This window comes from Pelophylax lessonae (assembly GCF_965119305.1).
Source record: "Pelophylax lessonae genome assembly, chromosome: 4".
Taxonomy (NCBI): domain Eukaryota; kingdom Metazoa; phylum Chordata; class Amphibia; order Anura; family Ranidae; genus Pelophylax; species Pelophylax lessonae.
In genome coordinates this window covers 227,952,242-227,980,019 of record NC_138771.1, presented here as the reverse complement: position 1 = coordinate 227,980,019, position 27,778 = coordinate 227,952,242, and the positions used below count along the sequence as shown (strand labels likewise).

At 46.3% G+C, this 27,778-nt stretch overlaps 1 protein-coding gene across 3 annotated transcripts in view; it reads left to right on the top strand.

The window, feature by feature from the left end:
* ST7 (suppression of tumorigenicity 7) overlaps positions 1-27,778 on the top strand; it is a 268,989-nt gene that overhangs the window by 224,543 nt on the left and 16,668 nt on the right. For all 3 annotated transcript variants that reach the window (XM_082255306.1, XM_082255305.1, XM_082255307.1), the window contains exon 13: positions 7,139-7,231. In XM_082255306.1, the coding sequence (XP_082111432.1) occupies positions 7,139-7,231 (93 nt within the window). The remainder of the gene's footprint in view (positions 1-7,138; positions 7,232-27,778) is intronic.

Here is a 27,778-nt window from a genome sequence, read left to right as displayed (position 1 = left end):
TACATTGTCTTGGTGTTCCAGGGCCTTCAAAAGTGTGATAGGTTTAAATGAAATTATGTGTAATTTATGCTCCTAGAACAAATGATGGTGCTCCTTGCATGTTGGGCCTCTTTATGTGCTTATACTGTGACAAAGTCTCACATATGTGGTATTGCCATACTCAGGAGGAGTAGCAGAATGTGTTTTGGGGTGTAATTTTTGCTATGTACATGCTATGTGTTAGAAATCTCGTTTTCATTTTTTTTTCCACATTTTCCAAAAACTTGTGGAAAAAAATGACATGTTCAGAAGACTCATTATGCCTCATAGAATATACGTTGGGGTGTTTTCTTTCCAAAATGGGGTCATCTTGTGGGTAATTCAATTGTCCTGGTGCTCCAGGGCCTTCAAAAGTGTGATAGGTCGTTAGGAAATTATATGTGTAATTTATGTTCCTAGAACATCTGACGGTGCTCCTTGCATGTTGGGCCTCTGTATGTGGCCAGGCTGTGTAAAAGTCTCACACGAGGAGACGAGGAGTAGCAGCAGAATGTATTTTGGGGTGTAATTGCAAGTTTGCATATACTGTGTGTGTGAGAAATAACCTTGTTGTTATGACAGTTTTGTGTAAAAAAAAAAAAAAAAAAAATATTTCTTCATTTTCCTAAGAACTGTGGGAAAAAATTACAACTTCATAAAACTCACCATGCCTCTTACTAAATACCCTGGAATGTCCACTTTCCAAAAAAGGGGTCATTTGGGGGGTAATTGTAATGTCCTGGCATTTCAGGGCCTCAAGAAATGAGGCCGTCGGTACATCAGGTGTGATCAATTTTCAATGATTGGCACCATAGCTTGTATAGCTTGACTCTATAACTTTCACACAAACTAAATAATAACTACTAATTTTAGTTTTTTTTTACCAAAGATATGTAAAAGTATAAATTTTGGCCCAAATTTATGAAAATAAATTACTTATTTGCAAAATTTTATAATAGAAACTAAAACAAAGTGTTTTTTTTTCAAAATGTTCTCTTTTTTCACTTATATCGCAAAAAATAAAAAACCCAGTGGTGATTAAATACTACCAAAAGAAAGCTCTTTTTGTGTGAAAAAAAAGATAAAAAATTTGATTTGGTACAGCGTTGTATGACTGAGTAATTATCATTCAAAATGTGAGAGCGCTGAAAGCTGAAAATTGGTCTGGGCAGGAAGGGGGTGTAACTGCTCTGTATGGAAGTGGTTAATAAAGGTACAGCAGTCGGCTCTTTAAGTGGCCAGTAGGGTGGGTCTACTCACTGGCTCTCCAGCAGAGTTAAAGGTGGGTATATACTCACCAGTGTTGGTCATGTAACCTAAAAAAGTAATTAGTTATAGTTGCTAGTTACTTCTCCCAAAAAGTAACTGAGTTAGCGACTGAGTTACATCAGTAAAAAAGTAACTAATTACCAGGGAAAGTAACTATTGCATTACTTTAAAAAAAAAAAAATCAAATATGTCAAATAACTTATATGCCCCTTGTATGCGTGGTATTTGCTTAGTGGTACCTGCGTGGTATTTGCTGAGGTTGACACTGTGGTACCTGCGTGGTACATTGTCGGTATATAGGGTGGGTGGGTAGGTGTATTTGGGGGTCAGTGGGTGTATAGGGTGGGTGGGTAGGTGTATTTGGAGGTCAGTGGGTGTATAGGGTGGGTGGGTAGGTGTATATAGGGGTCAGTGGGTGGGTAGGTGGTGGTGGCTGGTGGCGGTGTGGGGGTCTTAGTCCTGAGTCCTCCTGAGTTTGTGAGTAACCGTATTTATTTATTTATTTTTTGGTACCTGCTGCTGCCTGGAGTGGCTGGCTGCTGGTGGCTGGTGGTGGGGGTCTGAGTCCTGAGCCCTCCTGTCCTGACTGACTGAGTTTTTTCTGTTTTCTGGTACCTGTGCTGCTGCAGTGCTGCCTGCCTGGCTGCTGGTGGCTGGCTGATGGTGGTGTGCGGCCTGCCCACGCACACTGGGGTCCGTTTGGCTCCGTCCTCCAGGCCTGTGCTGTCTCTCAACTCTTCTGGCTGGCTGGCTGGCATGGCTGCCTGTGCCTGTCTGACGACTCCTGTGGCGATGGTGGACCGGTGGTGTACTGCCTGCCACCTGGACTATATATTTATATATTGTTAAATTAAATGATATGGCTGCCCTGAGCGCCCTCTGCCCTCCTCATGGCCTGCACTGACTGTCTGCCACTCTCTCTGTCTCCTCCTCTCTCGGCCAGTACCGAGGACAGCGCCAGCCTCGGTCATAGAGGAGAGGAGGAATTACACTACTGCCATCTAGTGGCGGTAGATGTAATTGTGGTAACGCGGCCCATGTAATGTGAACGGCGTTACCAGGAGGGGAAGAGTAATCAGTTAGATTACTCGTTACCCTCTAAAGTAACTGCGTTAAGTAACGCCGTTTACTTAAACGCAGTTACTACCATCACTGATGCTCACTGGCTGTTCAACATAGTTTGAGGTGGGAGAGTATGCTTAGTAGTAGAAATAAATATGTATGTATATCCGTCCTGGGAAGGGGAGGGTGCAAGGTTGCAGACACACAACACAAAGCATGCTGGTTAACAAGGCAAGAATCAAGATATGGCTGGTAGATACAATTTAAGGCAGCTCTTGCTGGCTGCAGATAATCCAACCTTGGTTAACACGGTCTCACCACTAACTACCTCACCTTCAGTACTGGGGGCTAGTGTGAAGCTCTAAAGAGACTCCAAATAATAAATTGACCTTAAGCCACCTTTATCAACTTTCTTACTACAGACATTTACTGCCCACTCTTTTGATCCCTAGCAATTTTATAGACCTCTTGGATAGTCTCTTAAACCCTTTGGGGTATTTCTTGTCCACATTGTGGAAACCATGGTCAAGATGCTTATACATAGCAGAATTTGATCTGTTGGATTCTCATCTGTTCATGAAACTATTTCTTGATACAGAAAATGCTTTTAATGGCATTTTTACATGCTACAATAGTTAAGGTGCTCTTTCTCTGTGTTTTATTAAGAGGCTTATTTATTTTACCAGGGTATTAGAGGTTATTTACCATAAAAATCTGAAAGCATTTAATATTAAACATTTATATTATATGGTAATGTTCAAGCCAACCTGTCATGACAGAAGCATGGCAGCTACCCTGGTTGACCTCTCCTTTGGAAATGCTAGTTGCCTGGCTATCATGTTGATCCCGTTGTTCAGTATTCTCAATCAGCAGCCCAGTGAACATATGCAGTTAAGGGCTCCTGACTTGTCTATGACTCTGATCTGCATACCTGTTCCTGGGCAAGTAGTAAAGCCAAAGTGTAAAGGTGATAGAACGACTATTAGTATTTTCAGGAAAGATCAGCAGTGGCATACTACATAGGTCTCTTGTGTGGGTTTTCTTTTACTTACAAAGGTTTAGGATCATAAACCGGTTAGGTCTTAGGACTAGGTTTAGGGGGTAACTGTTAAGTCAGGACAACCAATTCTAGAAGAACTTTAAAAATATTCACACTTCATGTTTATTTTCCTTAGTGTATTAAAGAGACTGCTTTATGGACTATGGAATAAAGAATGGTGGATGACATTTACTTGTCAGTTTTAACTTTATTTCACAGCAAATTGGGATTCTTTAGGAAAAAGTGGGGAGGTATAAATACTTTTGGCTGCAGCTATAAAATATGAAGACCATATTCTATATGAGGACTCAGCTGCCCATACAGGACATAAAAACTGTATGTGCTACCCACAACAGCCAATTCCCGTAGACCAATACAACATTACAGATACATAAAAAATAAAATGTGGGACTGCCCCTGATATCCAGGCAATGGCACTACTGTACCAACAGTCAATTTATCAAACCAATCAAATAAGCCAAGCGCTCACTCCAAGGTGGATGACAATCGTTCCGCTCTCCTCAGGTAGGAAACTCCAGCGTAGGCACATGAAAAAGGAGGAGGAGGCGCTAACACCTAGTGCATTACCCGTGGTCACCTTAAAAATAGTTTTATTAAAATGCCAAAAGCATACTCGCAGACAAAGTAAAATCGCTTTACGAGAGTCCACCACACGTGGATTGGAACATGTCCCTGTAGATAGGACCGCTAACGCGTTTCGGGAGTCAATCAAGCTCCCTTCTTCAGAGCTGGTCTTACTTCCAGCAGGCCCAAATAAATACTGACAACAATTAGGTACCTTCCGCTTCCTGTGGGCAATGGGCGGGACCGTCCGGCACAAAGGCCAACCAGCTACCCTCATGTGTTTTTAGGATGTATCTAGTGCCACAACCGATGACCTCTAACCAGTAGTCAATTGCAAAACTTGTGCCGGACGGTCCCGCCCATTGCGCACAGGAAGCGGAAGGTACCTAATTGTTGTCAGTATTTATTTGGGCCTGCTGGAAGTAAGACCAGCTCTGAAGAAGGGAGCTTGACTCCCGAAACGCGTTAGCGGTCCTATCTACAGGGATATGTTCCAATCCATGTGTGGTGGACTCTCGTAAAGCGATTTTACTCTTCTTGTCTGTGAGTATGCTTTTGGCATTTTAATAAAACATTTTTCAAGGTGACCACGGGTAATGCACTAGGTGTTTTGCGCCTCCTTCTTTTTCAACAGTCTATTTATATTTAAAGTATATCTAAACAAGTACAGAAAATACCTGTTGATCTTGCCAGAAATGCTGTTGTCGTCCGTTTCTGTGAGAAGAGAAAGCACAAACATCCCTATCTTTCTGGTGTAAACTACTAGCCCCATCTATCCACCATGTAAAAGAGTTAAAGGCAGACAAGTTTTGAAATGCAACCTGTTGTGACAACCATGGCTGCCCCCATAGATACAGTTAACCACTTGACCTCAGGAAGATTTACCCCCCTGTTATGACTAGGTCATTTTTTGCAATACTGTGTTACTTTAACTGACAATTGTCATGTAACGCTGTACCCAAATAAAATGTCTGTCTCCCCCCCCCCTTATTTTGGTGGTATTTGATCACCTCTGCTGTTTTTTTTTTTTTTTTGCGCTATAAACAAAAAAAGACAATTTTGAAAAAAAAAATGTTTTACTTTTTGCTATAAAACATATCCAATAAAAAAATGTAAAAAATCTAATTTCTTCATCAATTTAGGTCAATATGTATTCTGCTACATATTTTGGGTAAAAAAATCCCAATAAGCTTATATTGATTGGTGCAAAAGTTATAGCGTCTACAGACTATGGGATATTTTATTTTTTAACGTTTTTTTTACTAGTAATGGTGGCGATTCACGACTTATAGTGGGACTGTGATATTTCAGCGGCTAATCGGACACTAACTGATACTTTTTGGGGACCAGTGGCACTCACAGTGATCAGTACTAAAAATATTCACAGTCACTGTACTAATGACACTGGCTGGAAGAGTTATCAGGGGCGATCAAAGGGTTAACTGTGTGCCTAGCTAGTGTGTTTGTGTATGTGGGAGGTGCTTTTACTATGGGAAGGCACCATAGATCCATGTTACTGCTTTGCAGGAACACAGGATCCATGCCTTCCCTGCTGACAGAATGGTGATCTGCCTTGTGTACAGAACGATCCGTGGTACCCCCAGATCAGACCTGGAAGTGTCAGGTCACGTACTAGGTACATTAACCATCGCTGCAGTGCCACCTTGCTGCAGTAGAAGTAAATGTTGACACAAAGGGGTTTATTTACTAAAGCTGGAGAGTGCAAAATCAGGTTCACTTCTGCATAGAAACCAATCAACTTCCAGGTTTCTTTGCCAAAGTTTAATTGAACAAGATGAGGTTAGAAGCTGTTCGGTTTCTATGCAGAAGTGAGCCTGAGTTTGCACTCTACAGCTTTAGTAAATAAACCCCAAAAGGACAGAAAGTGTGTTTTTAACAGCAGTCCTAGTTAAGAATAATAGTTAAAAAAAAAAAAAAAAACAAAAACGAATGTAGCCATCTTAAGATTGGTAAGCCACAATATATTACATTTTGATTTTGCGCATGGCGAAGAAGAATTTGTGTTATCGTTGAACATTTCTGTGCAGTTACAAAACAGTTTCCTGGTGATGTGTTCTCGAATATTATACAGTGCCTTCCCTTCCTGTATATGTAAAATGCTGGGTTCATCTCAACAATACCCGTAATGGGGTCTTGTGAAACCATCCGTTATTTGTTAATTTAAAAATGCATCTGAATAGCTAGAACGGATAACTTAAAAAAAATAAAAAACAATTTGTTCTTGTATGGCAGCAAGGTTTTGACATGAGGATTGTAGTCTTGTCATTGTCTGTCTTCAATTTTGGAGCATGTGATGTAGTAGGATCCTTGAAGAGTGATTCTCGTAGAAGCATCACTCTTTTTAAAGGCCACGCATTGTGTGAGATGGATGTAGTCTAGTGTCCTGCATATATGATATCTATTGTGTCTTGGCACTGTATATTTTTAGAATTATCCCATTTTGTACTGAATAAAGCAGCTGTATATGATTATAACCAATACATGCTGTGTTAGTCCTTGCTAAATATATTTCAGACATCTGTGATTTATGTATAAAAAAATAAATGCCATGTGTTGGAAAGAACACTATTTTCTGCATTTTTTTCCCAATAATGTATTATCTATATCTACAGGCTAAAACAATGATGACAAGCTATGTGGTAATATGCATATCAGTGGTCAGACCTAGAAATGGTATTGGTTAGATACAACACCAGATGAGTCTAACATTTTCTTGTCTCAGGGTGTTGGTTCACAATAAGGCCTCATTTGTTACTCTGTAGAATACTATATACTTTGTAGGTGGATGTACAATGTATTCCTTGGAGAAAATAAATGAAATGATATATGATTTCAATGCCTATCAACACATTTCACAGAAGTTCTTTTTTTTTTATACAAATATTTCCAAGATTCTACATCCGTATAATAAAGAATACTATTTAATATTATTATATTACCACAGTTGGTTTATTCTTCTTCCACTGGTATAGAGATGTTAAAAATGAAGCTATTCTTCCTTTAGTTTCACTTAATTTCCCACAGCAATGAAAATACATTTTTTTTATCAGGGGTCAAAGAATAATACTGCATGCAAATCTTTATTTTATTGAAGCAATCTTGGATTTACATTTCAATATCCATTTGCTGTGCTTTGTTTTCCAGCATTCAGAATGATACCTTATCCACTGGAAAAAGGCCACCTTTTCTATCCATACCCCATCTGTACAGAGACTGCAGACAGAGAATTACTTCCATGTAAGTACCACTTCAATATACAAACATGTAGGGAGGACATAAAGGGGGGAGGAGCTAGAGGAGGCAGCTGCTGCCGACACCACAGAGCCGGATTAGAGCGAACGTGAGTGTGGCCGCCGGCACCCCTGTGAGCCTGGATAGGAGGAACGAAAGCCTGCAGGAGGGAGAGGAAGAGAAGCAGGCACCACCCTGAAGCTGCAGAAAGAAAATTGTAGAGCTTGATTCTCCAAAATGCAGCCGCCTCTACTGCTCCTCCTATCCAGTGTCTTTCTACTGACCCCCCAGTGCTCCCTGACCAGCCCCAGATCCCCCAGTGCTCTCTCTCTGCCCCCCCAGTGTTTCCCCCTCCCCCCTGTGCTCCCTGACAACCCCCAGTGCTTTCCAATATCCCCCAGTGCTCTCCAATATCCCCCAGTGCTCTCCGGTCCACCAGTGCTTTCCTACATCCCCAGTGCTCTGACATTCCCTAGTGCTCTCCAGCCCCCCCCAATGCTCTCCAGCCACCCCCCCCCCAAAAGCTCTATGACATCCCCCAGTGCTCTTTGTCCCCCCCCCCCCCCCCCAGTGCTCTACGACATCCCGCAGCGCTATCTGGCTCTCCAGTGCTCTCCAACATCTCCCAGTGCTCTCAGGCCCCTCCCAATGCTCTTGGGCCCCCCCAGTGCTCTCTGGTGCCCCCCCCCCACCCCAGTGCTTTCCAATATCCCCCAGGGTAAAAATTGCTACACTAACTGCCCTCTGTGCATCCACGGAGTTTGTTGTGTTTGTTGATAACGGAGAGTTTTATCTCCAACACCCATACTGCCTAATATGCTTGAGCACTTCTTTATCCTCTCTATTTATAGCAGCACGTTTTTTTGCGATGTTTTAAGTCTACTTACGTTTTTTGATATGTTCTTTTACACTTTTTCCTTTTTTTTTTTTTTTTTTTTTAATTATTGTCTTTATGAGCTGGGGTATGCCCAGAGGCTCTGTTTCTGTAACTTTTATTTTTTTTTTTTTTGGAAAAACAATAAAAAGAACCTTAAAAAAAAAAAAAGAAAACACATTTGGCAGGGCCTGACCATTAGTAAAATGAGAAAAAAAAAACAAAAAACTAAAAAGCAAGACAGCAATAGGGTGGCCCCTGCTGGTGGCAATACCCCCTCACACTGGGAGAAACTCAATTACTAGTCTAATGTCTAGGTGTTGGCATATAGAAATTTCTTCCACACTGGCTGTGTGCCTGCCCAGATAATAGACCATAGGTTATATGCAGGCTACTTTCAGGTGATTAGACATTGGCAAAAGCTTCACTGGGGCTGTCCCTAGTACAGGTTTATATAACCCTGCCCACCCCATGAGACTCCAGTAAGACTAAGTGGAAACATAAGCACAAGAGTAGTGTGTTATTTTCTTTGTGTTACTCCTCGTTTTGTACTGGTCTATAATACTTTTGGCGATGCAAGTAATTTTTCTTGATTTTAAATGCAGCATTCTTTTCTCATCTGAACTTGGTCTTGGGATGGTAGTCTCAACACGCCTCCTGGCTGACATACATCCCCCCACCATACCTACTGAAATAATGCACACCGTGTTTGTTGCACTTTCTGCCCCTTTCTTCTACAGAGAAACAGCCAAGAAACATGGTCAGTGCCTGGGTTATAGCAGCTCCTGTATTCTGGACATACAACACCACCATACATTCCACATCCATTCTGTTAGTACCCCACTGGGCATCCCCCCACTTAGCAATGGTGGATGGCCTACAGGAAACTTGGGATATCTGTTTCCTTGTCCTGGAGCAATGTCCTTTTATGACACTGCATCCCTTCTCTGATTCTAGCTCCCGGACTCTGTTCCTCAATGAGAGATTAAACCTCCAGACTTCCCTTGAGGGGGAAATTGGGGGGAAAAGAAATAGGGATGCACTTAAAGTAGCGGAAGCTGCAAAGGATTTTTCAGAGAGCGAAGAACCGGCAGCTAGAAGGCATGGGTCAGCGGCGCAGGAACCTGTTTGTGCTCTACTTGTCACCTGCCCGCGGTCCACAGGTTGACAACCTTTCGCTCTAGACAATATAATTTACCAAGCCAACCTGCTAGTAAGAGGCGCCTTTTCCACCCTTTGAAAAATTCATCAAGGAAGTGACTGGAGAAAAGGGTGCTCCTACACAATTAGAAAAAAAAAACCTAGGTCTCCCTCAGATACTACCTTTGCTCCGCGAAAGGGGCTCTTTGACTCTCCCTAGACGTCATCCTAAAAACCAAGGCTTTTATTTGTAAAAAATTATTTTGTCCTTTTGTCACAAGCCTTTGATCCCTGTATTTACCAAGCCTGCTCAGAAACCTTCCTTACCTTGAAGGAGTGACCCCACTCCTTAGAGTGAGGAGCTGCTATTTGTGTTTGAGTCAGTCTGGATCCAAGACATCCTGGACCTCTGGGTCCAATCAGTCATTCTGGAGGGGTACAAATTGGAATTTGTCGCTGCCCCTCTTCACTTCCTACCCTCCAATCTGCAAGCATCAGCTCAAAAACAAGCAGATTTACTGGCAGCTTTGCACCAACTTCAGTCACAAGGGGTGGTGGCACCAGTTCTTTCAGAGGAAGGGTTCATAGATCTTTATTTAAATCCTATTGACAGTCCACAAAAGCAAATGGGGGGCTTGCGCCCCATTCTAGACTCAAATTCTCCAAACCAGTATCTTCATTTACCAAAATTCTGGATGGAATAAGCAAGATCTGTCATTGCTTCTTTCAGACAAAAGGAATTTCTTGCATCACTTGACATTCAAAATAACTACATATGCCCTTCCTCTTCCGCCAATGCTTCCTGTTCTTTGCTGTGCAAGACCAGCACTTTTATTTTATGGCACTACTATTTGGACTTGCCTCAGTCTTCAGTGTGTTCACAATGGTGCCTGCACCACGTATTGCTCTTCTGCAAGACCAGGGCAGTCATGTCACAGCGTACTTGGACAACTGTCTACTGAGGGAATTTGCCGCCAAGACACTGTCTGGCAGCGTCCAAAGGATTATTCATTTTTTTTCAAACCTTCAACTAGTTAATCAACTTTCCAAAGTCTGCTCACCAGCACTCACATCGTCTGAAGTACCTGGGTCTGATCTTGGACACAGGACAGGATAGCATCTTTAGGTCCCACACATGGACCCCCAGATCCAAAACACATCTCTCCTTTGAGGTAGTCCCCTTTGCCCAGTTTCTTATGCCAGAAAACTCAACAAAACTACAATATAGAACAAAAAGATCCACTCTCTAGATCATCCTAAACATCTACCGAGTCAGACAATTCTCTCCCTGGCAGGATAGATCTCTAAATATGCCCTGTAGTCTGGAAAGTGATTTCTCATGCCCTGGAAGAAGGTGACAACAGATGCCAGTCTTACCGGTTGCGGGGGCATTTATAACCTTCTAACTGTCAAGGTTGACGTAGTCCTTAGCAGAAGCAGGATGCCCTATCAACATTCTGGTAATGAGCGATACCCGAATATCTCTACAAAACTGGAACCCCCTTCTGCAATGTCAGTCAGTCAGGGTGCAGTCAAAGAGTGCCACAGCAGTAGCCTACATAAATCATTGGGAGACACCACCTATCCTGGGTGGAAATTCACTCGACAGTTGTCAGGCAGACTTCCTAAGCCGCCAATGCATAGACTCGAAAGGGGGGGGGGGGGGGTATTTTCTCAGTCTGCACCCCAAGATCTTCCAGGATGTCTTTGTCAACAATGGATGAAACCAGATGTGGATATCCTGGCCTCCAGGTTCAACAATAAAATACAAATACAGTATCTCACAAAAGTGAGTACACCCCTCACTTTTTTATAAATATTTTATTATATCTATTTATGTGACAACACTGAAGAAATTACACTTTGCTACAATGTAACGTAGTGAGTGTACAGAAAAATGTGTAAATTTGCGGTCCCCTCAAAATAACTCAACACAACCATTATTGTCTAAACCACTGGCAGCAAAAGTGAGTACACCCCCAAGTGACAATGTCCAAATTGGGCCCAATTAGCCATTTTCCCTCCCCGGTGTCATGTTAGTGTTACAAGGTCCCAGGTGTGAATTGGGAGCAGGTGTGTTAAATTTGATGTTATTGCTCTCTCTCTCTTATTGACCACTGAAAGTTAAACATGGCAAATAACTCTCTGAGGATCTGAAAAAAGAATTGTTGCTCTACATAAAGATGGCCTAGGCTATAAGAAGGAAAAACATTACTGATCGCGGACAGCCTGCATCTCAACCTGTGAGTCACTACACGTATTTGTTCTAAGTTATATTGAGGATATGGTACCAGGGGGTTTCCTTCTCTGCATTTTTCTTTGAAGATTACACGGTTCACCAAAGAATTAGGAGTGGAGGAACCCCTGAACAGTATCCCCCAGCAAAAGCCATAGCAGGTTGTATACAGGGTACGACACCTAGCGGTCACGCTGGTGTCTGCAACCCAGAGCCTTTTCATTTTGCTTTTAATCTCTTGTAAATTGACTGTCTTTTACCTATTTTTTTCACCCCTGCTCACTGTAGCACATACCTTATGGTTTTTGTCATAATGTGCAATCACTTCTAATTTTTTTTGATTGGATGTACACTGCACTTGCTATATTTAATTTTAAATAAAAGTCACTATCTTTTCTCAATTTTGTGATTTCTTTGCACCAGCACTTTGCACTGTATCTTTGCACTATCAAACGTATAAAATATATTTTACTGCAACCGGTCTCTGTTAAAAATTGTGAGTCACATGTGCACTTTATATTTTATATTCATCCTATTCATAGTACACAAAGGCACTAAAGCACTTTATAAATTATTCTAATACCACTGCTCACTGAATCTATTTGTTCACAAAGTGCACTTAATTTTAAAAGGTAGCGCCGTTTACAACCCCATCTGTACACATATAAGAAGATTGCCAAGACCCTGAAATTGAGCTGCAGCACGGTGGCCAAGACCATACAGCGGTTTAACAAGACAGGTTCCACTCAGAACAGACCTCATCATGGTCGACCAAAGAAGTTGAGTACACGTGCTCAGCGTCCTATCCAGAGGTCGTCTTTGGGAAATAGACGTATGAGTGCTTCCAGCATTGCTGCAGAGGTTAAAGGTGTGGGGAATCAGCCTGTCAGTGCTCAGACCATACGCCACACACTGCATCAAATTGGTCTGCATGGCTGTCGTCCCAGAAAGAAGCCTTTTCTAAAGATGATGCACAAGAAAGCCCACAAACAGTTTGCTGAAGTCAAGCAGACTAAGGGCATGGATTACTGGAGCCATGTCCTGTGGTCTGATGAGACCAAGATAAACTTATTTGGTTTAAATGGTGTCAGGTGTGTGTGGCAGCAACCAGGTGAGGAGTACAAAGACAAGAGTGTCTTGCCTACAGTCAAGCATAGTGGTGAGAGTGTCATGGTCTGGGGCTGCATTAGTGCTGCCGGCACTGGGGAGCTACATTTTATTGAGGAAACCATGAATGGCAACATGTACTGTGACATACTGAAGCAGAGCATGATCCCCTCCCTTTGGAGACTGGGCCGCAGGGCAGTATTCCAACATAACGACCCCAAACACACCTCCAAGATGACCACTGCCTTGCTAAAGATGCATAGGGTAAAGGTGATGGACTGGCCAAGCATGTCTCCAGACCTAAACCCTATTGAGCATCTGTGGGGCATCCTCAAACGGAAGGTGGAGGAGCACAAGGTCTCTAACATCCACCAGCTCCGTGATGACCTGTGAAGCTCTGGTGAACTCCATGCCCAAGAGGGTTAAGGCAGTGTTGGAAAATAATGGTGGCCACACAAAATATTGACACTTTGAGCCCAATTTGGACATTGTCACTTAGGGGTGTACTCACTTTTGTTGCCAATGGTTTAGACATTAATGGCTGTGTGTTGTTATTTTTAGGGGACATGAAATTTACACGCTTATGCAAGCTGTACATTCACTATACATTGTAGCAAAGTGTAATTTCTTCAGTGTTGTCACATGAAAAGATATAATAAAATATTTACAAAAATGTGAGGGGTGTACTCACTTTTGTGAGATACTGTATGTAGCCAGCACCAGGGATCCTCTAGCCTTTGCAGTTGATTCACTAGGGATTCCTTGGACTTTATTAATCTTGATTCATGCCTTTTACATCGATAAGTATTTTCCCTTGATTGCTTTGCAAGAAAGAGTCGGAAAGCGTTCCGGCAAATTCTCATTGCCACAAATTAGCCAAGAAGATTGTGGTACACAGGCATACTCAAGACTTCTGGTGGATGAACCTTGGCCTCTTCCAAACAGATCAAATCTGCTGACGCAAGGCTCTTTATTCCACCCCACATTTCATTCTCTTTAGTGGCATTGCTGTTGAAACCTAGGTCCGAAAGGATAAGGGGATATCTGTTTCAGTCATTCCCACCTTACAGATATCGGAGTCTGAGAGAATACTGTGTTGTTTATATCTCAGCCAAGCTGGGCTTGACCAGCATACCTTTAAGGGACAGGTTTCTGCCTTATCTATTCCTTTTCAGAAATGCCTTGTATTTCTAACCATTAATAAAAACTTTTCTTCACTAATTAGTAATAAAGACTTTTGTTCAGGAAATTGCTCATATAGACCTCTCAATTTGACCTCCTTTGCCGCCTTGGGATCTGAACCTAGTGCTCTCTGTACTCCAGAGACTCCTCCTTTGAGCCAGTTCTCATTGGGAGACCTTACATGTAAGATTGCCTTTCTAGGGGCTAATATGTCTACATTAGGCGTGTTTTTGAGCAGGCAGCCAACCCTTTCTTGTACAGAGCCTTTTTGGTTTTGCTCATGGACCTTAGTGGTCTTCAGACAGAGACCTTTTTTTCTACTCACGGTGGTCTCCTCCTCTTTCCGCTTCAATAAGGATACTTCGATAAGGATATTGTCATTCCTTCCCTCTGTCCCAATCTGAAACACACCAAGGAGATCCCCTAGGTCATGGCTCTGTGTCTGCCTGGCAGTCATGGCTTCTATTTGCAAAACTAAATCCATTTTCCTCTTTCATTCATCGACACACAGCGCTCCATAAATCATAACTAGTAGGTTATATTGCCTCCTCCAGGAATAGGACTAGGCAAAACCAAAAACACCTGGCTACACTCATGGGCTGTCCTCCACTGGTATATAACCCCCCTCTTTGTTCTTAGTAATCAGTTTTAATCTGTCTAGTCAGAAGTAAGGACCTAGGCTCTTGGCTGGGATCTCTGGTCCTAGCAATTTTCTCCTTCTTTCCTTTTTTGTTTTCTCTCAGGAGATCTACAATCAACTGCCGGGGCAACGGGCTGGATACTCTAAATCCAGTGGTCCAGCCAGCGGGCGCGTGCAGACTGCAGCTAAGCACTAGGTCAGCCGCGACATAGACTCACAGACAGAGGCTGGCACGCGAGTTAAACATCTCACAGGGTTGCATACGACCGGGCTTGGGTCTGAGTCGCAGCTGTCCCTTGGCCGACAGCTCCCCTACTTCGGTGGCGAGGAGTTCTGTCTGGAGCGTTACCTGCACCATGGAAGGGTAAGTACAGTTCCCCCCTCACCTTCTGGTGGTGTTCTTTGGGGTGGAGGCGAGTAACCTCCAGGGACAGTCCGACTTGCCTGCAGGTTCCCTTCTCCCATCTGAGCTGGGCTTCCCCCACTCCCAGCCCCCCTGTCTGGACATAGGGTCTGGTGGGGGTCCCAGGGCAGAGAATGCAGCAGAGACCCCCCTGGGGTCTCCCCCCCCCCCCCTCCCCGAAATAACCACGCTGTAAGGGTCCTGGCATAGTGTGTATCCCACCCTGGTAGTCTGGAGGGGTCCCAGTGTAGGAGACCCCTAGGTATATGCCCTGCTGTTTACAGTATGGGTATAGTGCAGGGGGGCCCCAGTGTAGAGACCGGTGCAGAGTGCACAGCAGAGTCTCCCCTAAATGTGTGTCCTACCTTCGGGGGGGGGGGGTCCCCTTGCAGAGGGTGCAGGAAAGATCCTGGCAGCATGCTTCAGTGTTTGTAGCTGATGGTGGCCATTTTCCCTTAGTCTGGCTGGTCTCCGGTTGACGGCCATGTTTGTGTAGTCGGATGATGTCACGGGGGCCATTTTCCCTTAGTCTGGGAGATGTTGGAGACAACTGAAACCTTGTGGGGATGCCGAAGCTCCTCCTCTTCCTCCTTAGTTTCCTCCTACTGTGCCCGGGACATATGAACAGGGAAAGCATCCATGATAAAGCTGAATTTCAATTCTCGGCACTCCTCCGGCCGGTAGGGTGAGTCTTTGGGGGTCCCTTTTATCTCTCTCTCTGCTGATAGGTGCCCCGAGCCTTGGGGATATCCTTTATTGGTGCCAAAAGATTGTTTTTGTACTGCAAGGTCTTCCTTTCCTTATGGAGCCTCAGGGTCACATATCCCCCACTGAACCCCTCATGGAGGTGGCAGGTCCCTCGGAAACCCCAGCTTCCCATGGTTGCATTGACGGCGGTCCTGCAGTCCTTAGTGTCCCGGGTGGAAGTGGCGTGTAAGCAAAGGCCCAGGAGGAAGTGTCCCCCGCCTTCTCCTGCTCAGGCTCATCTGATTCTGGGCCTGATGCCACCTTGGACGCAGCCCTCCAGGGGGATTTATTATCGCACCCCCTGATCCATCCGTTAGTGAGGATGATTCCTCCATGGTAGCAGCAGCGAATGAAAAAGGGCTGGTAGACGCACACATTGTTGCAGTGCGTGAGCGAATGAAAAAGCGCTGGTAGACCCACTTATTGATGCAGTGCGGGAGACTTTAAAAATGGAGAATGCGGTGGATGTAGCCATGGACGTGGCTGTGTCGTTTAGTAAGTAATAGTAGTAGTAAGTCGCATCATACCTTAAAGGTGTTTCTTTCTGTACCTTATTTTGACAGGTTTTCCTGTAAGGAATGAGAACAACCAAAATTACCCTTTGTGGTCCCCAAACGATTTGCTGTACATTACCCTTTTGAGGAGTCACTTTTAAAAAAGTGAGCTAGTCCACCAGTGGTGACCCTCCTGTTTCCAGGTTGAATAAAGCAACCATGATCCCAGTAGAGGAATCCCCGTCCTTAAGGACCCGGCAGACAGGAAAGCAGAGGCTGTGGCACGCAGCATGTTTACTACTGCTGCTTCAGCATTGCGGTCAGTCTTTGCCTCAGCCCTGGTGTCTCAGACCCTAACTGAATGAGCCAAGCTTTGCGCCAGGGCCTGGGGGATGAGCAGGTCCCCGCTGCTTATGTTGATTTAGCGGACTAGTTGGTCCATGGGCTGTAGTTTATTTGTGATACAGCTTTGGATACAGCTCCTGTGTTGTCCAAACTTTGTTTCAGCGGTGGTGATTAGGCACATGCTGTGGCTTAAGAATTGGTCTGCAGACCAAGCCTCTAAGAAAGCTTTCATTGATCTTCCATTTCAAGGCGATCACTTGTTTGGAGCTACCCTTGATGACATCATTAAGGGTATCACGGGGGGGGGGGGGGAGAGTACCTTCCTGCCACAGTCAAGGAAAGAAAAGGAGTCTCACCGCAGATGGGGGACTTCCTTCTCAGCCCATAGAAAATTATTTTGTGCTTCTGGGATGGAGAATAAGGGAAATGGCTCATTTAAATCTTCCCCGGGAGGTTCCAAGCAACCTTGGTTGGGTAAGCCTAGAGCTAGCTTCCCCGGACCAGCAGACAAGACTCCTTCAGCGTGAAGGTCTGCCCTCACCCATTATTGGGGTGGGGGACATCTTTGCTGGTTTTCCGGCTCCGTGGACTTTTTTATTGAGCGTCAAGGAGATCTGCAATATGTTTTTTTTTTTTTTTTTTTTTTTTTTTTTTTTTTTTTTGGGAGTACCCAGAAAAGGGGGACAAAGCTTGTCCTTTTCAGGTTTTTTTTTTTTAGGTCCTGAGTCCCTTGTGCAGATTTAATTCCTGAAAATGTTCAGGTGAATTACTGAACTACCTAAGGTCCCCCCTATCCCTGTCCAGGGAATAGATTTACCTAGGTCTGATTTTAATTCTGACTAGGGTGGACCTTCTGCACAAATTTCAGGAACCACAGGCTGTGATTCACCGGCTGCTGTCGCACACAGTTCTTTCTCCCAATTTGCATACAGGTTCTGAGTCTGGTGGTATCCACCTTCAAGACCATTCTGTTTGCACAGTCCTATATGAAGCTCCTTTAGGAGGATAGGCTCCACAGGAGGATACTGAAGTTCGTGACGAGGTCTGACAGACGCTGCAGGCGTCCAAGGGCCACGGTAAGGCCAGAATCATCCTTGGCTAAGGCTTCTTCCGCAGTTCCTTTGAGGAATCAAGAGTAAGGGTCTTCCAATCATCCTGGTGGCTGTAAACGTCCCTTGGGGGCTTCCTCTTAGAGAAGACCAGTTGTTCCAAGGGCTGATCTACCATCCTGCTTTACAGTCGCTGGTTTGAATAGCTTGGCAATTGAAAGACCGGTACTGAGGGATAGAGGTCTGTCTGGATCAGTGATCCCTACTATGGTGAAGGCGAGGAAGTCGTCTTTCAGCAAGATATACCACCATACGTGGAAAGCATATTTCTCTTACGTCCTCCGACAGTCGCCGCCTCTTCATATTTGTCACATATGGGGTATTAGACTTTGCTCCGAAGGAGTAGCTAGGCAACAGAATATGTTAACATTAAAGCTTTTAACATATCCCACCCTCAAGGGGTGGTCCCCTCAGTCAATACCCTCCTACTTCCTGCAACCATATCTCAGTTTTAATGTCTAGCTTGTCAGGAGTGGCTGGCTCTCTCTGTGCTGGGGCTTTCTGCCCCAGACTCTTTCTTCTTTTTTGAATTTTTGTTTGAGTTTTCTCTCTACCTTTACTTAGCTGTTCTTTTTGTCAGCGTTGGTTAGTTCTTCGGATGAAGAGGATCATGCGGGCTGGGTCTCGGGCTGATCCCCCTGGTCGCAGGTCGTGGGTCAGTGGCTTCCCAGCCTGCCATCGAGCGTTCAGCCAGGTAACGCTCCTGGCACAGTGAACGACCCATCCCTGTTCGGTGCAGGGATGATTGGTGAGGTGGCTACCTCACTGGACGCTGTGCGGTTTCTTAACCCCCATTCTGTGCGTCTTGTATGCGACTCTCCCTGCCTCATGTGCAGCGGCTTGTTCGCCTGTGCGGGTCCCCCACGCCATGTGAGGTAAGTGTATTTATGTGGGGACCTGTCTGTCTGGGGGGGTGTCAGTCTGGGACTGTGTAACCTGCCTCTATTCACACTGTTTGTCTCCCTATCTCCCGGCTGCATGCTGTGGGCTGCAAGGGGGGGGGGGGAGCTGTGTGACACTGTGTGTGTCAGCCTTGTCAGTGTGAGAAGCTGTGTGCTGTGGGGCATGTTTTGTGGCATGTTTGGGCATTATACAGCGATCACTACGGCGATCTGACATGTGTTTTTATACATGGATGACATGTGTGCATTACTGTACTGTGGAGCGGCGGTTTCGGCGCCATTTTGCCTACACTCGCTCCGGCCGCATGTTCTACATGCATGGCGGCCATTTTCTTGTAGCCTCCCATAGGCTTTCATAGAGCGCCCTGGCAGCATCACTTCCTCTTCTCCAGGAACACCGATCGAGGCAGCAGCAGCGGCAAGGGTCTCCTCAGGTTTTATCCTTCTGTTCTTGCTATCCATTGCCTGTGTTAAGTTTAATATTCCCTGTGGGGGTCTCATTGTGCTTGTGTGTGGTGCGGTGGGCTGCGCTCGCCGCGCTTGCTTAAAGGGGCAGTTAACCCTTTATTATCCGGCATTTGTTATAGGGGCAATGGATTCTCAGGAGGGCAAATTTCCTACCGCCTTGGTGGAAAGCCAGGGGACCGCTGTTTCCCCCCCCAGGGGGGGATTTAGCCACTATTGTGGCTGGCCTTGCTGCTCAGGTGCAGATGCTGGTGGCTGCTCAATCTACTAAAAGACCCAGAGTTGCTCTTTCCTCTGATTCTGAGGGTGAAGGTGATGGGGCTGTTATGGCGGGGGCCTCCTTATCGGGGTCCCGCTCCTCCCTGGATCTAGTGGGGTCCGAGGTGGAGGCTGAAGTTGAAGGGGTTGATAATTCTCCCCCTGGCTCGCCTGAAGAGCTTGCAATCATGGATGAATTGATTGCTTCCATAAAGCAAACGCTGCGTTTGCAGGATGAAGTGTGTCCCCCCGCTGCCTTGGCGGCTTATGGGACGCAGAGAAAACGCAGGACACCGCAGGTTTTTCCCTGCAATGATGATTTTCAGCGCGCTGTTAAGGAACAATGGCGCAATCTGCGCAAACCTTTTGCTGTACCAAGTAGGTTCAAGCTGCGTTATCCTTTCTCGCCTTCCACTGATGAAAGGTGGTGTGTGCCTCCCCCAGTGGATCACGCAATTGCGGTTTTAAACAAATCCACTGCGATTCCTGCAGAGGATTCCCCTGTGTTCCGTGATGCCACGGATAGGAGATTGGAGTCTCTTGCCCGTCATACTTATTCTGTTACGGGTTCTATGCTTAAGGCTCTGTTTGCTTCTCTCATGGCGGCCCAGGCGATCGCAAGTTGGACGCAGATGCTTAGGCGCGTCTTAGTGGCCGATTCGGCCTCGCCGGCGACCCTGGATATGGTGGATCAAATCCACCAGGGTGTCATGTATCTGTGTGATGCGGACCTGGACCTGGTTCCGTTGGCTGCACGTGTGCACAGCGTGACGGTGTTGTCTCGCCGCCTGGTTTGGTTGAAATGTTGGTCGGTGGACCAGTCCTCACGTAAGACCTTAGCCAATCTGCCTTATGATGGGTCTCGCCTTTTTGGGGAGTCCTTGGATGTGTTGATTAAGGGGATCACCGGTGGTAAGAGCACTCTCTTGCCCCATTTCCCCAAGGCTAAGGGGGCTTCTGGGAAGAAGCATGCTAATTTTCGGCCCCCTCAGGGGTCCTTTCGTGCCTTTCGGCCGCACTACAAGGGCAAGCCGTTCAAAGGTCAAGGCTCTCAGAAGAAGCCCTGGTCTGGAAAACAGAAGTCCGGTCAATCTGGATCCGCAGCCCATAACAGTGCGGCCTGAAGGGGCGCCCTCACCCAGTTTTGGGGTGGGGGGACGCTTGCTCGGTTTTCTTCAGCCCTGGTTGGCCCGTGTGCGGGACAGATGGGTTCAGGAGATCGTTCGATCTGGTTACAAGATCGAGTTTCTCTCTCGGCCGGAGAGCAGATTTTTTCCCTCAAATCTTCAACTGTCTCCAGAGCGTTTGCGGGACCTACACCTGGCGGTGCGGGACCTGAGGGCTCAGGGAGTGGTGGTTCCGGTGCCTCATCGGGACAGATTTCGGGGGTTTTATTCCAATCTGTTCACCGTGCCCAGAAAGGAGGGCAAGGTTCGTCCAATTCTGGACTTGAAGGCTCTGAACCGCTCTGTGCGGGTTCGCAAGTTCCGCATGGAATCCCTGCGGTCGGTGGTGGCTGCCCTGGTTCCGGGGGAATTCATGGCCTCCATCGATTTGAAGGATGCGTATCTTCACATCCCCATTTTCGAGGGTCACCAGAGGTACCTTCGATTTGCCATTGCGGAGGATCACTACCAGTTCGTGGCGTTGCCTTTTGGTCTCGCCTCGGCTCCGCGGGTCTTCACCAAGGTGCTTGCACCGGTTCTGGCATTGTTGAGAGCCCAGGGCATTTCTGTCCTGGGGTATCTGGACGACATTCTGGTTCGGTCTGCGACCAGCCAGGGTCTGGAGGAGGACCTGTCTGTCACTATGCAAACTCTGCAGGAGTTTGGTTGGACGATAAATTATCCAAAGTCGACGCTGAGTCCGTCGGTTCGTCTTCCCTACCTGGGAATGATTCTGGACTCGGTACAGGCGAAGGTCTTCCTGCCGGAAGACAAACTCAGGACTCTTCAGGAGGAAGTCAGGTCCCTCAGGGACGTTCCGCACTCGTCTCTAAGGACGTGCATGAGATGTCTGGGATTGATGGTCTCGGCTTTCGAGGCGATTCCCTTCGCCCAGTTTCACACGCGGGGTCTCCAAGCGGAGATCCTGTCCATGTGGGACGGGCGACCTCAGTCTCTGGATCTTCCAATCTCGTTGAGTCATCGCACCAGAAGAGACCTTCTGTGGTGGCTCCAGTCCCCGATGGTGTCCGGGGGCAAGTCGTTTCGTCCTATCTCGTGGACGGTAATCACCACGGATGCCAGCCTGTCGGGCTGGGGTGGTGTTCTGGGCGTTCTGTCCGCCCAGGGGACTTGGTCGGAGGGGGAGTCCTCCCTTCCGATCAACATTCTGGAATTGCGTGCGATAAATCTCTGTCTTCATCGCTGGACGGACCGGCTGCGGGGCTGCCCGGTTCGGGTGCAGACGGACAATGCCACGGCGGTGGCCTACATCAACCACCAAGGGGGCACCAGGAGTGCTCGAGCGGCTCGAGAAGTGGCCGACATTCTGACTTGGGCCGAGACTCATGTCCCGGCGATAACGGCGGTTCACATTCCGGGGGTGGAGAACTGGCAGGCGGACTATCTGAGTCGCCAGACCCTGGATCAGGGGGAGTGGTCTCTCCACCCGACTGTCTTCCAGATGTTGTGCGCGAAGTGGGGTCTTCCAGATGTGGACCTGTTCGCGTCTCGTCTCAACAACAAGGTGAGAAGGTTCGTGGCAAGGACGCGCGACCCTCGGGCAGACGCGTCGGACGCGTTAGTGGCCCCGTGGCATCAGTACAGGCTGATGTACGCGTTTCCACCGATTCAGTTGTTGTCCAGGTTCCTTCGCAGGTTACACTCGGAACGCAGCAAAGTGATTCTTGTGGCACCGGACTGGCCTCGCCGGTCCTGGTACGCAGACCTCGTGAATCTGGCGGTCGACGCCCCGTGGCGTCTGCCTCTTCGAGACGATCTCCTGTCTCAAGGACCGATATACCATCCTGCTTTACAGTCGCTGGCTTTGACGGCCTGGCTGTTGAGACCGAGGTCCTGAGGGAGAAGGGTCTCTCCCCAGAGGTCGTTCATACCTTGATCAACGCGAGGAAGTCTTCCTCGGGGAAGGTTTATTACCGTACTTGGAAGGCCTATTTTGCTTGGTGTGAGTCCAGGGGATTTTCTCCCCGCACTTACTCGGTTTCCCGAGTGCTGTCCTTCCTTCAAACGGGTGTCGATCAGCGTTTGGCGCTGGCTACGATAAAGGGTCAGGTGTCTGCGCTGGCCGTTCTGTTTCAACGTCCCGTGCCTTCCAACTCCTTGGTTGGCACTTTTGTTCAGGGTGTGCGGCATCTGGTTCCTCCTAGGAGGGATCCTCTGCCCCCTTGGGACTTGAATCTCGTTCTTTCTGTGTTGCAACGTGCTCCTTTTGAACAGATCAGGGAGATCTCGTTGTCTATGTTGTCCAAAAAGGTCGCCTTTTTGGTGGCGATCACTTCGGCTCGCAGAGTGTCGGAGCTGGCAGCTTTGTCCTGCAAGTCTCCGTATCTGGTTGTTCATTTGGATAAGGTGGTCTTGCGACCTAATCCTTCTTTTCTTCCAAAACGAGTTTCGGAATTCCATCTTAATGAGGATATTGTCTTGCCTTCGCTGTGCGCGAAGCCTAAACATCCAAAGGAGGTGAGATTACATTCTTTGGATGTTGTTCGGGCGATAAGGGTTTACCTTAAATCGACTGAGTCTTTTTTCGAAAGACAGATTCCTTGTTTGTTCTTCCAGAGGGTCCTCGGAAGGGCATGGCGGCGTCGGCCTCTACCATCGCCAAATGGATCAGGCAGACCATTGAACAGGCCTATGCTTTGCAGGGGAAGGTTCCCCCTGTACCTGTGAAGGCGCACTCTACTAGATCTTTGAGTACGTCTTGGGCCTGTCGTCATGGGGCTTCTGTAGCCCAGGTGTGTAAGGCGGCGACTTGGTCGACCGTGCACACTTTCACAAAATTCTACAAAGTAGATGTTCAGGCATCGGCGGATGCTTCCTTTGGCCGCAAGGTTCTTAGTGCGGCGATTCCCTAGGGTCCCTTATGGGGACCACTGGCTGTTGGGATAAGTTTTTTATCCCCTGGTTATTTGTCTTTTCCTGGGTTGTTGCTCCTGTTGAGCACCTGGTTTTTCCTGTTGCCCAGCTGGGTTCCTTCCTTTGGTAAGGTTCCTTTCTTTGATGCGGAGACTGCGTTGCCTTTCGGCGCGGATGCGTTTCCCACCCCTCAATGTTTGCACTGCTTTGGGACGTCCCCATATGTGACGAATATGAAGAGGCGGCGACTGTCGGAGGACGTAAGAGAAAACGGAATTTTTGTAAAATCTTACCTGTAAAATTCATTTCTCTGAGTCCTCCGACAGTCGCCGCCCCCGCCCCTCTTTTGGGGTTTGGTTGTATACTCTACTGCTATTCCACTAAAACTGAGATATGGTTGCAGGAAGTAGGAGGGTATTGACTGAGGGGACCACCCCTTGAGGGTGGGATATGTTAAAAGCTTTAATGTTAACATATTCTGTTGCCTAGCTACTCCTTCGGAGCAAAGTCTAATACCCCATATGTGACGAATATGAAGAGGCGGCGACTGTCGGAGGACTCAGAGAAAGGAATTTTACAGGTAAGATTTTACAAAAATTCCGTTATTTCTTGGTGTGGGTCGATTTGGCGCTCATTCTTCTATCCTTTTCTGTGGCTCGGGTCTTAACCTTTCTTCAACAGGGCGTTGATCAGAAGCTACCATCAAGGGCCAGGTGTCTGCCTTGGCAATCTTCTTTCAGCGACCCCTTGCCATGCAGTCTTTGTTCATACCTTTATTCAGGAGGTTTGACATGTGGCTCCACCTGTATGCTCTTGCTGCCATGGGATTTAAATTTAGTACGTTCGATTCTCCAGAAACCTCCATTTGAGAATATTCGGGAGATTCCCTTGCCTACGCTATCCCAGAAGGTGACATTCTTGGTTGCTATTACCTCAGCCCGCAGGGTATCGAAATTGGCAGCATTATCCTGTCGCAGTCCCTATTTAGTGGTCCATAGGGATAAAGTGGTTCTTCGTCCCTGTCCATCATTTCTGCCCAAAGTTGTCTCTGACTTCGATTTGAATGAGAACATTGTATTGCATTCCTAATGTCCCAAGCTGGCTCATCCCAAAGAATTTGCTTTGCATACCTTGGATGTGGTTTATGTGATTCTGGTGTATCTGGCAGCGACTGAGTCTTTTTGGAGGTCAGACTCGCTTTTTTTGGTTACGGACAGACCAAGAAAAGGGCTGGCCGCTTCTTCGGCTACCATCTCCAGATGGATCAGACAGGTGGTGTCTCAGGCCTATTCCATTAAAGGTCAGGTTCCACCTTTCCCTGTCACAGCGCATTCTACTTGGTCACTGAGTGCTTCTTGGGCTTTCCATCATCCGGCTTCAATATCGCAAGTTTCCAAGGCGGCCACTTGGTCGTCGGTGCATACTTTTACGAAATTCTATAAGGTAGATATTTTGGCATGTGCGGATGCTTCTTTTGGCCACAACGTTTTTCAGGCTGCTGTTTAAGAGGGGCTGTTCCCTCTTGAAGGGTGTTTTTTCATTAAACCTTTATTTTTCAGACGGGGCTCCTGTGACCCAGTTAAGGCTCCTGTGTCCTGGTTAAGGGCTGTTATGTGTAGCCTTGGGTTATTTTCCCCACCCCTCATTTTCCTTTTGGCACTGCTTTTGGTCGTCCCACTAGTTTTGATTTATGGAGCGCTGTGTTCGTTGAACGAAAGAGAAAATGGGATTTTTGTACTTACCGTAAAATCCATTTCTCTGAGTTCGACGGACACAGCACCCACCCCTCTATGGAGTTATAATACTTTTAATACTGCTTGCTACTAAACTGATTACCTAGAATAGAGAGGGGGGTTGTATACCACCGGAGGACGGCCCATGGGCATAGCCAGGTGTTTTTTGTTCTGCCTAGTCCTGCTCCTGGAGGAGGCAATATAATCCACTTGTTATGATTTATGGAGCGGTGTATCCGCCGAACTCAGAGAAATTGATTTTATGGTAAGTACAAAAATCACAATTGCCAGGTTGACAACTTATTTCCTGGGCCTATGCCCTTAGGTGAAAGAGTTCTTAATTTTCCTATCGGAGCTCATTTCACCAGCACCTTCCGACCGATGCACGGATGATACGAGCATTGGTCGTAAGGTGCTGTAATCCTTTTTTTTTTAACTTCGTTTAAGGTGCTGTAATCCTTCGTTTTTTTTTTTTTTTTTTTTGTTTTTTTTTAGGGTTTCCTCACCCTTGCTTTTTGGGGACCTGTTGGCAGTTATGTTTGCTGTGTTGTTGCCACCCCTCCGTTTATTGCTTGGGAACATTCCTTAGGCTATGAATAAAAGCCCGGTGTCCTGTACTGTACAATATATAAGCCATGTGTCCTGTACTGTACAATTATGATAAAGAGAATTTTGACTTGCCTGTGAATTCCTTATGAGTACAGTACAGGACACCAGACCCTTCTAAAAGTTTCCTGTGGTCATTCCTTAGTGCTTGCTAAAAACTTGAGTCTCAGACTGGATGTGATTTTGATTGTGACACCTAAAGGTAGCCTGTGTATAACCCATGATCTATGAATACAAGCCTTGTGTCCTGTACTGTTTGCCAATTTGTTAGCTTTGTATTATGTTTTTTTTTTTTCTGATTTACAGTCAGGTCCATAAATATTGGGACATCAACTTAAAGCGGAGTTCCACCCTGGATTTTTTTTTTTTTTTTTAATACCCCCGGGACAGTCAGGGCTAGTGCATTCCACAATGGCTAGCCTCTGATCTGTCCCGGGTTGCACTTACCTGTTAGGACAAATACTTACCTTGCAAACGTCTTGTCCAGCGCTGCCATCTCAGATGTGGGCAGCTTGAAGCCAGCGCGTCCTCTTCGGCGTCTTCTTCCGCCTTCTTTGGTCCCACGATGCTCTGCGCCGGCCCCGACGTCACTTCCGGGTCGCGCGCGTCATCCCTCTACAGTTTCTGGGCATGCCCAGAAGCTGTTTAGAAGGGGATGACGCGCGCGACCCGGAACTGACGTCGGGGCCGGTGCAGGCGCAATGATTCCTGGGAGCTATGACGTTCAGCTCCCAGGAATCATTGCAGAGCCAGGAAGTGACGACGGGCCGCGGCCGAGGAAGGAGGAAGAAGGAAGTAAGGTAAGTATATTTTCTTCGCTACGAGGTAAGTAAAAAAAAAAAAAAATGTGCGATTATCCATTTCTTTTTCAGGTGACCCGGAGCGAGAAGATGGAGGTAAGTATAAAAATAGGGTGGAACTCCACTTTAATTATAATCTTTTTGGCTCTATAAACCACCACAATGGATTTGAAATGAAACAAACATGGCATGCTTTAACTGCAGACTTTCAGCTTTAATTTGAGGGTATTTACATCCAAATCAGATGAAAGGTGTAGGAATTACAACAGTTTGTATATGTGCCTCCCACTTTTTAAGGGACCAAAAGTAATGGGACAATCGGCTACTCAGCTGTTCCATGGCCAGGTGTGTGGGTTATTCCCTCATTATCCCATTTACAAGGAGCAAATAAAAGGTCCAGAGTTCATTTCAAGTGTGCTATTTTCATTTGGAATCTGTTGCTGTCAACTCTCAATATGAGATCCAAAGAGCTGTCACTATCAGTGAAGTAAGCCATCATTAGGCTGAAAAAACAAAACAAACCCATCAGAGAGATAGCAAAAACATTAGGTGTGGCCAAATCAACTGTTTGGAACATCCTTAAAAAGAAATAACCGGTTAGCTCAGCAACACCAAAAGACCCAGAAGACCACAGAACACAACTGTGGTGGATGACCGAAGAATTATTTCCCTGGTCAAGAAAACACCCTTCACCACAGCTGGCCAGATCAAGAACACTCTCCAGGAGGTAGGTGTATGTGTGTCAAAGTCAACAGTCAAGAGAAGACTTCACCAGAGTGAATACAGAGGGTTCACCACAAGATGTAAACCATTGATGTGCCTCAAAAACTGGAAGGCCAGATTAGAGTTTGCCAAACAACATCTAAAAAAGCCGTCGCAGTTCTGGAACAACATCCTATGGACAGATGAGACCAAGATCAGCTTGTACCAGAGTGATGGGAAGAGAAGAGTATGGAGAAGGAAAAGAACTGCTCATGATCCGAAGCATACCACCTCATCAGTGAATCAAGGTGGTAGTGTCATGGTGTGGGCCTGTATGGCTGCCAATGGAACTGGTTCTCTTGTATTTATTGATGTGACTGCTGACAAAAGCAGCAGGATGAATTCTGAAGTGTTTCGGGCAATATTATCTGCTCATATTCAGCCAAATACTTCAGAACTCATTGGACGGCGCTTCCCAGTGTAGATGGACAATGACCTGAAGCATACTGCGAAAGCAACCAAAGAGTTTTTTAAGGGAAAGAAGTGGAATGTTATGCAATGACCAAGTCAATCACCTGACCTGAAACCGATTGAGCATGCATTTCACTTGCTAAAGATAAGACTGAAGGGAAAATGCCCCAAGAGCAAGCAGGAACTGAAGACAGTTGCAGTAGAGGCCTGGCTGAGCATCATCAGGGATGAAACCCAGCATCTGGTGATGTCTATGCGTTACAGACTTCAGGCTTTAATTGACTGCAAAGGATTTGCAA